Source organism: Camelus ferus, chromosome 25 (assembly GCF_009834535.1).
Source record: "Camelus ferus isolate YT-003-E chromosome 25, BCGSAC_Cfer_1.0, whole genome shotgun sequence".
NCBI classification, from domain to species: domain Eukaryota; kingdom Metazoa; phylum Chordata; class Mammalia; order Artiodactyla; family Camelidae; genus Camelus; species Camelus ferus.
The window spans coordinates 3,472,144-3,487,629 of NC_045720.1; the positions used below are offsets into that span (position 1 = coordinate 3,472,144).

The 15,486-nt window shown below is 48.1% G+C and overlaps 1 protein-coding gene across 1 annotated transcript in view; it reads left to right on the forward strand.

Annotated features, from left to right (window-relative positions):
- KCNK9 (potassium two pore domain channel subfamily K member 9) overlaps nt 1-9,210 on the forward strand; it is an 86,204-nt gene extending 76,994 nt beyond the window's left edge. Inside the window, exon 2 of the mRNA XM_032467769.1 lies at nt 4,183-9,210. Within this exon, the coding sequence (XP_032323660.1) occupies nt 4,183-5,024 (842 nt within the window). The 3' untranslated portion in view covers nt 5,025-9,210. The remainder of the gene's footprint in view (nt 1-4,182) is intronic.
- Nucleotides 9,211-15,486: the final 6,276 nt, after the last annotated feature.

Genomic DNA, 15,486 nt, shown 5'->3' on the forward strand with positions numbered 1-15,486 from the left:
AACAAAGGCCATAAAGACAGACAAAGAAGGACACTACTATATAATGATAAAAGGATCAATACAAGAAGAGGATATTAAATTCAACGTATATGTACCTAATCAAGGATCACCTAAATACATAAAACAAATACTAACAGACAATAAAGGGAGAAATTGATGGGAATACAAGAATAGTAGACTTTTACACTCCACTAACATCATTGGACAGATCTTCCAGACAGAAAATCAATAAGGCAACAGGGGTTCTAAATAGAAAAGTTAGACTTGATTGGTAATTTCAGGACATCATGTCAAACAAAACAAAACAAAACCCAGAATAAATATTCTTTTCAAGTGCACATGGAACACTCTCTAGGATAGACCACATACTCAGACACAAAACAAGCCTCAACAAATTTAAGAAGATAGAAATTATTTCAAGTATCCTTTTTGACCACAATGGCATGAAACTAGAAATCAACCACAGAAAGAGAAATGAGAAAACATTGATTGTACGGAGAGAAAACATCCTACTAAAGAAAAAGCGGTAAAGAGGAAATTAAAAAATACCTTGAGATGAATAACAATGAAAGCACAACCACGCAAAATTTATGGGATGCAGCAGAAGCAAAGACAGAAGTTCACAGTGACACAGGCCTTCCTCAAAACTGAAAAATCTCTTAAACAACTTAACCTACCACCTAAAACATTAGAAAAAGAACAAACAAAACCTGAAGTCAGCAGAAGGAAAGAATGAATAAAGATTAGGGAAGAAATAAGAGAGAAAAAACAATAGAAAAAGTCAATAAAACCAAGAGCTGTTTTTTGAAAGAGTAAACAATTGACAGACTTCTGGCCAGACTCACCAAGAAGAAAACAGAGGACAAACAAATGAAGCAAGAAATTAGAGAGGAGAAATTCAACCAATACCACAGCAATACCACGGAAATACAAAACATCATGAGGCTACTATGAACAACTACATGCCAACAAATTGGACAACCTAGAAGAAATGGACAAGTTTCTAGAAACATACAGTCCATCAAAACTGAATCAAGAAGAAATAGATAACTTAAACAGACCAGTCACTAGAAGTGAAACAGGATCTGTAATTAAAAACAACAACAACAACAACAACACAAAAGTCCAGAACCAGATGGCTTCACTGGGGAATTCTACCATACAAAGAACTTATATGGATCCTTCTCAAACTCTTCCAAAAGATTGAAGAGGAGGGGACACTCCAAAACTCATTCTATAAAGCCACCATCACCCTGATACCAAAACCAAAGACACTACCAAAAAAGAAAATTACAGACCAATAAATATCTTTGATGAATGTAGATGCAAAAATTCTCAACACAATATTTGTAAACAGAATCCAACACACACACAGAAAAGATCATATACTACAATCAAGTTGCATTCATCCCAGGGACACAAGGATGGTTCAACATATGCAGATCAATCAATGTGCTACACCATATCAACAAATGAAAAGACAAAAACCACATGATCATCTCAATAAACAGAGAAAAAGCATTTGATAAAATACAACATCCATTCATGATGAAAACTCTTACAAAAGTGAGTAGAGGGGGAACATATCTCAACATAAAGGCGATTTATGACAAACCCACAGCCAACATAACACTCAGCAGTGAAAAGTTGAAAGCCTTCCCACTAAAATATGGAACAAGGATGCCCACTCTCACCACTTCTATTCAATATAGTATTGCAAGTCCTAGCCACAGCAACCAGATGAGAAAAAGAAATAGAAGGGATCCAAATTGGAAGGGAAGAGGTAAAACTGTCACTATATGCAGATGACATATACTATATATAGAAAACCCTAAAGATGCCACATAAAAGATACTAGTGCCTATAAATGAATTCAGCAAGGTAGCAGGATATAAGATTAGCATACAGAAATCTCTTGCATTTCTTTACACTAACAATGAAATATGAGAAAAGGGAAGTTAAAAGAAATCCCTTTTAAAATTTCATCCAAAAAATACTTAGGAATAAACCTGACCAGGGAGGTGAAAGACATGTAGAGAACTACAAAACACTGATTAAGGAAATTTAAAAATGGTTCAAAGAAATGGAAAGATACTCCATGCTCTTGGATTGAAAGAATATTGTTAAAATGGCCATACTACCCAAAGCAATCTACAAATTTAATACAATCCCTATCAAATTACCCATGACATTCTTCACAGAATTAGAATAACCCTAAAATTTATATAATCACCAGAGACCCAGAATTGCTAAAGAATGAAGCTGGAAGCATAGCCCTCACACACTTCAGACAATACTGCAAAGCTACAGTAATCAAAACATTGTGGTATTGGCACAAAAACAGACATATGGAACAATGGAGCAGAATAGAGTGCCCAGAGATAAACCCACGTATCTGCACAATTAATCTTTGACACAGGAGGCCAGAATATACAATGGAGAAAAGACCATCTCTTCAGTAAGTGGTGTTGGGAAAGGTGAACGGCTACATGTAAATCAATGAAGTTAGAACACTCCCTCACACCATACACAAAAATAAACTCAAAATGGCTTAAGGACTTAAATATAAATCAAGACACCATAAATCTCCTAGAAGAGAACATAGGCAAAACATTCTCTGACATAAATCATAGCAATATTCTCCTAGGGCAGTCTACCAAGTTTTACCAATAAAATAATAGCAAAAATAAACAAGTGGGACCTAATTCAACCTATAAGCTCTTGCACTGCAAAAGAAACTATAAACAAAAAGACAGCCTATGGAATGTGATAAAATATTTGCAAATGATGTGACTGACAAGGGCATAATTTCCAGAATATACAAACAGCTCATACAACTCAGTAACAACAACAAAACAAACAACCCAATCAAAAAATAGGCAGAAGACCTAAACAGACATTCCCCAATGAAGACACACAAGTGGCTAATAGGCATATTAAAAGGCGTTCAATATCACTAGTTATCAGAGAAATCAAATCAAAACTACAGTGAGGTATCACCTCATACCAGTCAGAATGGCCATCATTAAATTGTCCACAAACAATAAATGCTGGAGAGGGTGTGGAGAAAATGGAGCCTTTCTACCCTGTTGGTGGGAATGTAATCTGGTGCAGCCACTATGGAAAACAGTATGGAGATTCCTTAAAAAAATGAAAAATAGACTTACCATATGATCCAGCAATCCCACTCTTGTACATATATCCAGGGGTAACTTGAGTTTGACAACATACTTACATCCCAGTGTTTATAGCAGCACTATTTACAGTAGCCAAGACATGAAAGCAACCTAAATGTCCATGAACAGATGACTGGATAAAGAAGTTGTGGTATATACAATGGAATACTACTCAGCCATAAAAAACAAAATAATGCCACTTGCAGTGACATGGATGGATCTAGAGATTATCATACTAAGTGAAGAAAGCCAGAAGGAGAAAGACCAATACCATATAATATCACTTATATGTGGAATCTGAAAAAAGTGAGACAAATGACCTTATTTACAAAAGACTCATAGACATAGAAAGCAAACTTATGGTTACCAGAAGGGGAGGATAAATTGAGTGTTTGGGATTTGCAGATACTAACTACTGTATATAAAATAAACAACAAGGTTCTACTGTATAGCACAGGGGCTATATTCAGTATCTTGTTGTAACCTATAATGAAAACTATGAAAAAGAATATGCGTGTGTGTTTGCCTATAACTTAACTCATGGTGTCCCTGCCTCCCTGGGCAGCCCCACTGCTCACAGCAGGGGAGGTGCTGCCTAACCGGCCTTATAGTGAGCATTTACTTAAGAATAAAATCATACTGGTCCAAAACAACAACAAAAACCCCAGCTAGCACTCTTTGACTATTTGCTCTTACTGTTGATCCATGGTGGGCATAAAGAATTTTCTCCCTTGGTCTGGCTGCTTTTGCAGTTTTCTGCAAAATATTATTAGTGAGTATGATGCTTTTTTAAAACCGTGTTGTTCTAAGAACTACGTCTCCCATCTCTAACTTCGAAGGACATTTTGCCATCGATTCTTCCCTGCTTTTACTCCCTCCCCACCTCCTGCCAGGTTATATGCATGGCCCAAGCCCCATCCTAACTGCAACGCCCAAATTCACCCCGACCTGCGACCTCACGGGCCGCTCCTCACTGTTCACCCTGTTTTCTCACCTCCTCTCCCAGGTTATGGGCACGCTGCTCCCGGCACCGACGCGGGCAAGGCCTTCTGCATGTTCTACGCCGTGCTGGGCATCCCGCTGACGCTGGTCATGTTCCAGAGCCTGGGCGAGCGGATGAACACATTCGTGCGCTACCTGCTGAAGCGCATGAAGAGGTGCTGCGGCATGCGCAACACGGAGGTGTCCATGGAGAACATGGTGACCGTGGGCTTCTTCTCCTGCATGGGGACGCTGTGCATCGGGGCGGCTGCCTTCTCCCAGTGCGAAGAGTGGAGCTTCTTCCACGCCTACTACTACTGCTTTATCACGTTGACTACCATTGGGTTCGGGGACTACGTCGCCCTGCAGACCAAGGGCGCCCTACAGAAGAAGCCACTCTATGTGGCCTTTAGCTTTATGTATATCCTCGTGGGGCTGACGGTCATCGGGGCCTTCCTCAACCTGGTGGTCCTCAGGTTCCTGACCATGAACAGCGAGGACGAGCGGCGGGACGCCGAGGAGAGGGCATCCCTTGCTGGAAACCGCAACAGCATGGTCATCCACATCCCGGAGGAGGCGCGGCAGGGCCGGCCCCGCTACAAAGCGGACGTCGCGGACCTGCAGTCCGTGTGCTCCTGCACGTGCTACCGCCCGCAGGAATACGGTGGCCGCTTGGCGGCACACCAGAACTCCTTCAGCGCCAAGCTTGCCCCCCAGTACTTCCACTCCATCTCTTACAAGATCGAGGAGATCTCACCAAGCACATTAAAAAACAGCCGCTTCCCATCCCCCATCAGCTCCATTTCTCCCGGGTTACACAGCTTTACTGACAACCACAGGCTCATGAGACGGCGGAAGTCCATCTAGGGTGTGGGAGGGAAACACAAACAGAAAAAGTCACTTGTCATAGTTGACGTTCAGTCTCATTGGCCCCACGTGTCTTTTCTTGTTTATTTATTGTTGTTATCTTTTATTATTATTGTCATCGCTTTTTCTTTCTGTCCTCCCTTCTTGGTTTCGTTTCCTCCCCACCGTTCCAGCGAGACAGAGCCGGCCAAAGGGAAAAGAAAGGCCCGTCTTCCTCTGAAACTCGCATCTGAGCATGAAGCATGGATTTCTTCCTTCTTCCCAGCGAAGTATGCCTTACATTTCTGCCCAACCTGCCCCATCTCTGGGGTGGCTTTCCCAGGACAGGTGTGAGACCAAGACAAGGAGACAGAGCTGAGAGGATACCCAACCCAAAGTTGCACACCCAGCTGAGAGCCTTGAGCGCCCACCGACAGTGGTGTCTCTGACCCAACTCCTCTCTCTTTCCCTTCCCAAGCAGCAGGTGGCCGTATGTGTGTGGTCTGAGAGTGTGTGAGTGAATGCACACACCAGTGTGCTTGTGTATATGTGTGTGTGGTGTGTGTGTGGGTGTGTGGTGTGTGCACCGTGTGACCAAATGGAAAGTATCAGGTATTTAGCTTTCTTTTCCATCACAGTTTTTTTTAATAACCTGCTTCCAAACAGAAAAATGGGAAAACAAAACCTATGAAGTTTTTGATTTATCATCTTGCCAAATCAAGCATGTTCCATAAGCAGTCTTTATCCCAGATGTGTCATGATCACATTTTTAAAATGCTAGGTTCTAAATTATATTAGCTTCTTTTTAGGGGGTGGGTGGGCAAGAAGACATGGATCATTTTAGCTTGCCAGTTCAAAAATTTTTAACAAGCATGCACTTTGTTAAACTGGTATGCGTTATCAGCACAAGAAAAGAAAACTAGCAATGGAATAATCAAAAGCCAATAATTTATTAGAGATACTTTTAATTTTACCATCTTCTGTTCCAACAATTTTCCGTGCAACTGGAAGTATCAGGGGAACTGGAAAATTGTTGCAACTACAGAGTACCTATTTTATTATTTCTTATTTATGTGATGATGATGATGATCTGTGCAGCGTCTACCTACATGAGTAAGAATTACAGTTTGGGATGCTTGGATGAGAATGGGTATTTGTCAGTGGATGTTGGATGTGGTTTCTTTTCCTAATTAAAAAAAAAGACAGGGCATTCCTCATTTTAAAGAATATATATAATGTATTTTAAGAAAGATTGTCTTTAATTGCATTTGATCTGTAAATAAGGGAACGTTGATGTTGGTCTCAGGAAGAGTTTAGAGGCAAGGAACTGTGTCTTGGTCTGCTGGGAACTTGTCAGTCTCAGGGGATGATTTTTTCTGAATAGTGGAGAAATTCCTCCCCACTCTCAATAGGGGATGATGCAAAAGGGAAGGCCTGCTAGTCTCCTGGGGCCCAGTTAGGCTATTGAATGTGGCACATTGGAGGCCCTTCTCATGACAGGAATAAAGGAAGGTCTAACCTCCAACTTCAGAGGGGCTTGTCATTTCCCTCATCACTGTCTCTGCCGTTTCTAAAAATCAGCCACCCTTGCACTTATTTCTCATAAACTCAAATTCTTGGCTCTTGGCTGGAAATGAGCATTGGCTGTGCTGCTCAGAAGGAACAGTGGGCTCTCCCAGAATGGAGGAGCAGCTCCCTGGAAAGAGCAGCCCTACAAGGTTTCCTAAAGAGATGGCTCCAGGTGCATCCGTCCCAAGCATCTGGGCCGTTGGACAGAACACAGCACTCAAGATTCCTCTGAGGGGACGTGCACTTTAATGCTACATCCCATGTTGAAAATGGCCCCGTCGTCCAGGACACGGGGCCTGTGGAAGGAGTCTGGGAACCTCAGGTTCTTGAGGCCAAAGTGGACAGTTATCAGTCTTCAAGGTCATATCCATTAACTCATTTTTAAGATTTTTTTTTTTTAATTTTAAGGCTCTAAAATCTGTCTAGAAAATAGAGACAGTTGTTCTTTAATTTTTTTTTCCTCTTGGAAGAACATTTTGGCTACTGGGGGTCAGCGGTGCAGAAGTGCTATGCGTATTAGCAGAGCGCTTCATGCTCTGGGGGGGTGGGGAGGCTGCTTGGAGCACATGTAGGGTTTCTCCTGAAAACTTTTGTAAGATTTGCCCTTGGTGGAGGGAGGGTCATCATCTTTAATCCATAAAAGAAACGGAGGCGCTGAGAATGAGTGGTTTGCTCCCTGTCACAGAGCTGGTCCTTGGTAGAACTGAGACATTACTTCAGTCTGGACCCCAAAAGGGTCCAAGAAGCTGACTGCCGCACCACAGCATCCTCATTCAGCCCTCAGATGAGGGAACCAGCTTCTCTTTCTCCACAGGTAGATGCACCAGGCCCTTGGAGTCCATTAGAGGAACGTGGGTTCAACCCTTCATTCAGAACTGGTTCCCCCACCAGTGTACAGTGGTCATAAAGTGGCCTACTTCTGCTTGAATGCTTCCAGTGACAGGGAGCTCCTCACTTCACAGGGAGCTCTAGAAAACATCCCAAAATCTTTTTCCGCAGAGCTGACTCTCTTTATGGGCTTAAGATGGGTAGCATGAAGTCTTTTCTGTTTGTGGGATGACCACTAACTTAAGCATCTGAAACAACTTGGAATTAGTCTTGGTTCCGTATCCCTCCTGTTTCTTCTGCCCTTTGCCACCAGCTCAGCCTTCTCTAGGACACTCACTGAGTCTTGTCTTCTGTGTCTTCTGAAGTGAAACACCCTTGTTTATGCTCAGAGTGTTCAGGGGGTGGAGGTGAGCCTTGGTTTGCTTCCCTTGTGATGCCCATCTTTTCCTCAGATGGTCCATCTCTTCCCTACCCTGGTCTCTGGCCAAGGAGTCCTTTAGGTGGATCCAGCGAGGGCCTCTGATGGAGGCAATGAGTCAAGCCTTCTCTGGGGTTCTCCTCTTTTGATAAAGCAGGATGGGGCATCTCCACCTGGAGCTTGGCCCACTTGATCAGTACTGGAATCCTCAAAAGCCAGGAGGACGCCTACTCTGAGTCACCTTGCTGAGGTCCCTCATGTTCAGAGAAGGAAACTGAAGTCCAGAAAGGCTGGACACAAGGCTGAGGTCCCACAGCCAGAACCGAGGTATTCCCCGCTTGTTCCTCTTTCTGCCGCTTTGCCGGCTGATGCGACTGAATGGCCCTGCTGCTGGACTTCGCAGCACCTCAGGCTCAGGTCTCCTCCTCCCTCACACCTGCTGGTGTTTTTCTTTCAGCCCAGGTTTCCCACACCCATCTTCCAGTTGACCACACCCACTCTGATGGGGAAGAAATCACCAGGTTGTTTGGATTCAGGCTTCAGCTTCTGTTAGAATGAGCTGAGGAAGAGCCACATCCCCCAGAATCACAGGAGGGTGGCCTGCCACCCAGGCCCGGGTGGGGCGAGAAATCAGCGTGGCCGGTAGGTACTTGACAAGGCTTTGGACGCTCACTTGAACGCTTTCCCACTAGGCAATCTCAGCCGTCCCCTCCATTAAAGGACAGAAGGAAGGTGGGGAGTGGTATCGATCATTCCCAACAGCTCTGGGTGTCACGTTTTCTAGAGACCAGCCCATTTTAATCTTTATGTCACCCACCCGGGGTGGAAGGTGCTGTCACACCATTGGCCTGCTGGACTCTTTACATAGGAGTGAAGCAGCCTGTCTGGGTTCTGAGGTGCCTGGCTAGCCCCAGAGCTGGGGTCAGAGCTCTTCCTTTCCATCTGCATTTGTCCTGAAACCCAGGCAGCAGCCTCTTAAACACAGCGGGCTGCCTGGTGCTCGAAATTTAAACGCTCTCTCTGAAGCATCTGTTGAGCTCCCACTGTGCCTCGCTGACTGGGAGAAGGGTGTCTGTACTTCGGAGTGATCACAGCAGGCTGAAGCCCAGGAAGCCCACTGGGTCCCTAACCCTTCCAGGAGAGGAGACAAGTGGGGACGGACTAGCCCAGGAGGACTCTCCTTTGCAGGTGCTCGCGGAGCCCGTCCATACAGAAGGGGGCGCTGACTGCTGACTCGTGGCCCACTGTTTGGCCTCTGCACACGGGGCTCTGATTGGGAAATTATCTGGATGGTAAAGCAGACGCCCACAGACAAGTCCAGGCAGGCCGGTCTTCTCTGCCTCCAGATATGAAAGCCTTGTGGGTCCTGAGTCCCACTGACTCCTGATCGCTGGCTGCTGGAAGCTGGAGAGAAGGCTTTAGAGGCATTTACTGTCTGTGAGTTGAGTTGGAGAGGAAGGTAGGGGAGCAAAAGATGATTAAAAAGGAAAGCCACCCATCGCCGAGGTTTTTGGCCCTACGTCTTTCTGCAGTCTTCTTTTAAAATAAGGCCCTAGGTAGTGTTCCCATTAAGGCATCCATGGAGGTGGGAGGTCTGCGGCCTGTGCCGGAATGTGTCCCTTCTCTTGGTGGGATGGGTGTGGTCATCTGTCAATCATTCCAGTGAGTTGTGTCATCGTTCTGAAAAGGAGAGGGACGTGGGGCCCCTCATGCAGGCCTGCTGCCTGGGGGGCTCAAGTGTGTTTCTTACAGTCATGGTTTGTGTGGGACCCCAGAAGCATGCCGGGCTTACAAGGAGAGGGTGGCAGGGCAGGGACCCCACTCACTCCTCCTGCTTCCCTGGGCTCCTGGAAGTCAGCTCCCCTCCCTGGGCCATGGCAGGCCAGCTTGGTGGACTCGCTGCACATTTAGCCTGACATGAGTTTGATCGATGAAGACATTTGGCCTGGATGTCCTGGTCACTGGGCACATTTGAGGGTTAAGCCACAAAAATGAAAATGAAAACCAAACCCCATTTTGTCTGGCAGGGCTCTGGCGGCGGGGAAGCTGGGGGACAAGCGGGGGCGCTGAGAGCAGTGTTGTTGTGCAAACCAAGGCTGCGCGTGCGGCGGGCTCCCTGAAGCCCTGGGCGGAAATCTGTTTCCTGTGGCTGCGTCTTGAGCGCACCTTGGGAGAGGCGACCGTTTCAGAGAAGGGAAGCTCTCACTCTGATCCCCGCCCGCCCCCACCAACTTCAGTTCTGAAGCGTCCAGATCTACAGAAGAGTTGAGAAAGTGTGGCGAGCTCCCGCCTGCCTTGCACCCGGGCTCGCCAGCCTTCAGCGCTCTGCCGCGTTTGCTCAGCCCCCTCCCACCCCGACCCCTCCGCTCCCGCAACCACACAGGGAGGTACTGGGAGGATGAAGTGATGTCTGCAGCCTTTGAGTGGTTTAGTCAAAGGGAAACTTGTTTCTCTCCCAGGAACAAGAGCGTTCTCTTTGGTACCAGGGCCATTTTCACCTCTAAGAAGTTGAGCATCTGTACAACGATATCATCTAAGGCACCCCCCGTAGTCACATTTCCCCAGTTGTCCCCAAAATATCCTCCAGAGCTTTTTTGTGGATCTGAGGACAGTCCAGGACTGCCTCCCACGTTGCTTGTTCGCGTGCCCCAGACGCCCCCAGTCTAGGACATTCTCCACTAGTTTTGTTTTTCATGATGTTGCCATTTTGGAGCTTGGGCCAGGCTTCTTGTGGGCTGCCCCACGATCTGTCTCTGTTTCCTCAGGTTAAGGAATTTAGGGAAGAGGACAGCGTAGGTGACATTACGAGTCATGCGTTTGGGAAATCTGGCTCTCTGGAGACCTCTGTGATTACCTCTTTCACTGTAGATAAATGAGGCATGCCAAATGCTGCTCTCCGCTGTTGGAGACACTAACGGAAGCTTCAGGAGGAGGTCCAGGAGCCCTGGACGCTGGGTCTCGTCGCTAAAGCCAAGCAAGTCCCTGCTATTTCTGACCTCTCACGTGACTTTCTCTTCTGTGCTGAGCGTCAGCAATCTTCTCCCCAAACACCTGTGGCGATGGTCCAGCTGTAAATAGACATAAAGCGCACGGCCATTCTGTCCCCGACTAAAGAGCCAGCCGGTGCGAGCCAGCGGGCTGGAGGTGAGGGCGCCTGTGAGCCAGTGGGGCGCTTGGGCACCCAGCCGCGTGAGTGGTCACGGTGACCGAGCCTTTCCTGTCACTGCTAGAAGTGAGATCTGTTGTTGTGGCGCTGCTCGTGGCCAGGAAGGGTTAAAACTTGTGCCCTCTGTTTGAGATGGTTCTTGGCGCTGGCGAGTTCTAGTCTGTGTACACTGGCCTTCTCAGTTCTGGTAACGAAAAGCAATCTACCTGCTTCTATTTGATCAGGAACACCTGCCCATGCTGATGCCCACCTGTCCAGGCTGTTTCTGCCACCTGGAAGGGCTCCCTGCTGCTCCCCAGCATGGAGGTGGACACGGGACCATCTCACACACCATCCTTTAAAAGCTTCTCCTATTTGCTCCACAAGGGACTCAGGGAGGCCCTGCTCTGGGGTCGCCAGTCCTTTCTATCGTGGACGAACACACTGAGAAGCCACCCTCTGACGGCCCTGGCCTTCAGAGCTGCGAAGCCCAGGCAGCACCCAGAGAGGGGAATAGACAGTCGGACTCCCAGCATCCAACCTAAATGCCCGTTCATCGCTTTCATCAGGCATGTCTTAAGTTCAATGCAGGCATTTGCTCCTTCCGCGGAAACCGATGCACATCTGTGAGATGAAAACCATCCTCCCGCTGCCCGGCAGAGCTGGGTGTGTCGTGTGCAGTAGGGCATTTCCCACAGAGCAGGTGGCAGGCTTGTGACATTGCACCCTTTTGGAGATTGCATGTAAACCCGGCTGCAGAGCGGCTGCAGGGACAGCACGTGATGGCACTTACCGGGCACCTGCCCTGAGCCAGGTACTGAGCCGGTGTTCTCACATTGTTCGCATTTCTCGCAAAGCCCAGTCCAAGTCTCCTACAAGGTTATTCTGGGGCATTTGACTTGCAGTCAAAATATGGAAGGAACTAATCAGCCTGATGGAGGAACTCAGGCAGGGCTTCACGGAGGAATTGGCTTTTGATAATCTTTGAGGAGAACCTTGGAGGAGCAAGTGGGCACTGTTTTAGGCGAGGCACGGACGTATGAAAGTGCAGGGAGTGCAGATTTCATCCACTGATCAGTGGGCTCTTGCCACAGCGCCTACGCCTGACGGATGAGGCAGTGAAGTGTCAAGGCCCTTCACAAGTTGGTCACATGCTAAGTCATCCCAGGCCATTCTTATGCTCAGGAAGCTTCCATGGCTCCCCAGTGCCCTCACACAAGGTTATTTCAAGGTCCTTCAGTCTAATAGCCATAGCCTGAGTCTTGGGCTCCTTGGAGGAGCTAGCCATCCTAATGTCCCTTTGGGTCCTCCTTTAATAATAAAAGTCTGCAAGTAGATCCTGTCCCATCTCTCTGAGCCTTTGTTTCCTCTTTTGTGAACGAGGGTCTGGAAGGGTGGATTTTCCCAGAAGGACTGGGGTTGGAAACCAGTCCAGTTTCTTGGAGACCTCTGCCATCCAGAGAGCAGCTCTCAGTCTTGAAAAGGGAAGTCTTGTGACGTTTAGCCATAAACCTTGGACACTAGAAACAAAACCTCAGCTTTGCCTCTCCCAGCTCCTCGGCGTTGGGAGGTGGAGAACTCAGGGCCCTTTGTAAGAGCCGGACAGTGGCTTCCCTTCCTTCCTCTTTGTTATCGGGCCACGTGGCCTCCGGCAAGTCACTTCCTAGCCTCTTCTACGAAGGAAGAAATGGTCAGGGGAGAAGCAGGTGTCTCCCAGACAGGTGCTGGAGAAGACAAAAGGGGATAAGTTCATGCACCAGGTCCTTGGTGGGCAGTTCCGTGGGCGGCGGGGTGGCCAAGGGCCCCCGCATAGGGTTCCTAAGCTGGGCCAGCTCCTTCCTCCTGGGGAGTCTCCTCCTTGCACTGGAAGGACTAGGTCTTCCCCCAGCTCCTCTGACCCTTCCATTAACAGCTTCTTGCTTGTGGCCCTGCTCTCAGCCCCCAGATGCTTGGCTGTGGTGTGGGCGGGACGTTTTCTAGTGAGCCGAAGCCCACCTTGCCCCCACCAGCCTTGTGGGAAGCCCTCCCTTTTCTTACCCTGAGAGGAAAAAGCCCCTGAGGTGCGAGGCAGCAGCAGTGAGACGCTGCAGTCCTGCCCAGTTGATTCATTATCCAGTGATGGTTTACAGAGCATCTGAGCATTTGCCACCAGCCAACCTCAGCGAGAGGCCACTGTGGTCAACCGGACGCCCACGCTTCCTGGCCTCATAAGGCTAAAATTCCTAGGACCACACACGTCCAAGATGCAGAGGGTCTAGAAACAGAGTCAGATGAGCAGGTATTGAAACCAAAACACGGCCCGGCCACCCCTGCATTTTCTTGAGCTGAATTTTAAAAGTTGGGTTGAAAAAGAAAAATCCAATGAAAGGAAAAACACGATTAGCGGGAACCCAACTGAAGCAGAACCCACAATTACCACAACTTCTCTATAATTTGATGGCTTCTCGGAGAAGAACACACCCTTGAAACAGGCTAATTATATATCTGCTTGTTCAGCCCACAAATAGCATTTTGACAGCCACTGGGGGCTGGAAGGGACCTCCAGAGGCCACCTCAGTCCACCCTCTGCTTTATCAGAAATCTCCACGGCATAGGTAAGGCATTGAATTAGGGGAAATGATGTTATTGAGCAAAATTTAGACGGGAAACAAGACTAACCCCAGCTAGAGGACCTGAGGCTCTCATGTCCATAAGTGTCGATCAGAAGGCTTGCAGTTAAACACAGGAGACCGAGGCAAAGACGGCAAAGAGGAGGAGTAGGTTTTAAACTACTGAGCTCATCACGGAGGAAGAATTTCTAGTCTATTCCCAGCAGGCCAGGAAATGGCTGATGCTCCCTCTCAGACGGACCCTTTGTAACTTCAGCCAACTGTGTATCCTCGTGCCTCAGAACCGTGACAATTTAGAGTCTTTTGTGGCCCCAGGCGTAGGAGTGAAGCTTGAGTGAACTGCAGACTCACACCCATGAAGGTGACCGGCGCACAGGCACGGGGCTCATCCTGGGGGCAGGGGGTGCGGGGGGCGGGTCCGCGCGGCTTCGTCGGGGGCGCGTGTGTGCACCGACTGGGTATCTTTGGATCTCTGGATTTTTCTCTTTGTTGGCATTGCTGGAATTTTCATGAGTGTGGTAAGAGGACCTGGGTTAGTTCTGTTGGTGGTGCTGCTGGAGGGCTTCCAGAACATTCCCCAGGGCGAGATGGGAGTCAGGCAACCTCCACCAGAAGCTGGGTCAGCCTGGCCACTTTCCAGGAGGATGGAATGGCTTGTCCCGAACCCCTAGCAGGGACCTCCCTTCCCACGTCGGTGGGCGTTTGGGATTTGGATGACAGGCCCAACCGCGGTCAAGGCATCAGACCTTTGGTGGGAAGCCACACCAGATTTGGCAAAACCAGTGACTCCGACTGGACCACAGTGAACCAAATTCAAAGCAGCCTACTGTTCCTGTTTGTTTTCCTTTCGTTTCTCCTCTCTGCCTTCTCCGCCTGCGGAGAGGGCGCCTTCACAAATGGCCTTAGAATGCCGTTCTGAAGTTTGACAGAATGAGACAACCACCAAGTGAATATCAGAAGCATTTATTACTGCAGCTTAACCTGAAGAATGAAAAACAAAAAAAAAAAAACAAAACCAGAACTGTATCACCAATGTTTACAAGTCCAAGTAGACATCCAGCCCGTGTAAAAATGTAACTAATGCAAGGGATTGCATCTTTCTTTTGTAACGAATGCACTAAGCAACCCTGTATATATTTTACAAAGTCTTTACAGAAAAGGAAAGAACCATTTACTGTAGTGTTGCAAACTAATGCACTTTTCTAATTTTTTCATTAAAATCTCTATGGCACGTTTGCAAATGTGTCTTGGTCCTCCTTCACTAAGAAAGCTGAGAAAAGGGTCACTGTAGTCCGGGCCCTCCCTGCCTTTAAGCCACATTTCCTAAAGCAAGGTGGACAGTCAAAACTGGGCCCCAGTTTGCTCACTGGTCCCCCGCACCTCGGGCAGGCCTGCTAAGAAGACTTGCCCCTGAAAATCCTGGCCAGGACCTCAAGTACGCTGAGACCCGATTTGGAGGGTCTCCAAAGGAATCAAGAGTTCAAAACATGAGACGACCCCTTTTGCCCTTTTCCAGCTGTCTGTGTGTCTGTGTACGCGGAGAAAAGAAGGAAGACAGGAGACCTTACGTCTGTGCCAGAGGCCAGACCTGCCCCTGACTATGTGCTGCGGCTGCTGGGGCGTTAGGGGCTTCTGACGACACCTGTGTTCCAGAGGCCTGGGCATCACGGAACTGTCTGCGGGGTCCAGGGTCAGAGCTCCCTGGAGGGCAGAGGTCCTCTGATTTGGGCATCCACCCCAGGGGCTCCTGAGAACACAGATTGCAGGGCCCCACCCTCGGTGTGGGTCCTGGATGGGCCAAGAGTACGCGTGTCTAACAAAGCCTCAGGCGTGCGTATGCTGCTGAGGTCAGGGCCAGGTCTCCCCTGTGCTGTCCCAGCTTGGATTAGGGGGCAATCCCGCGCAAAAGCGCAT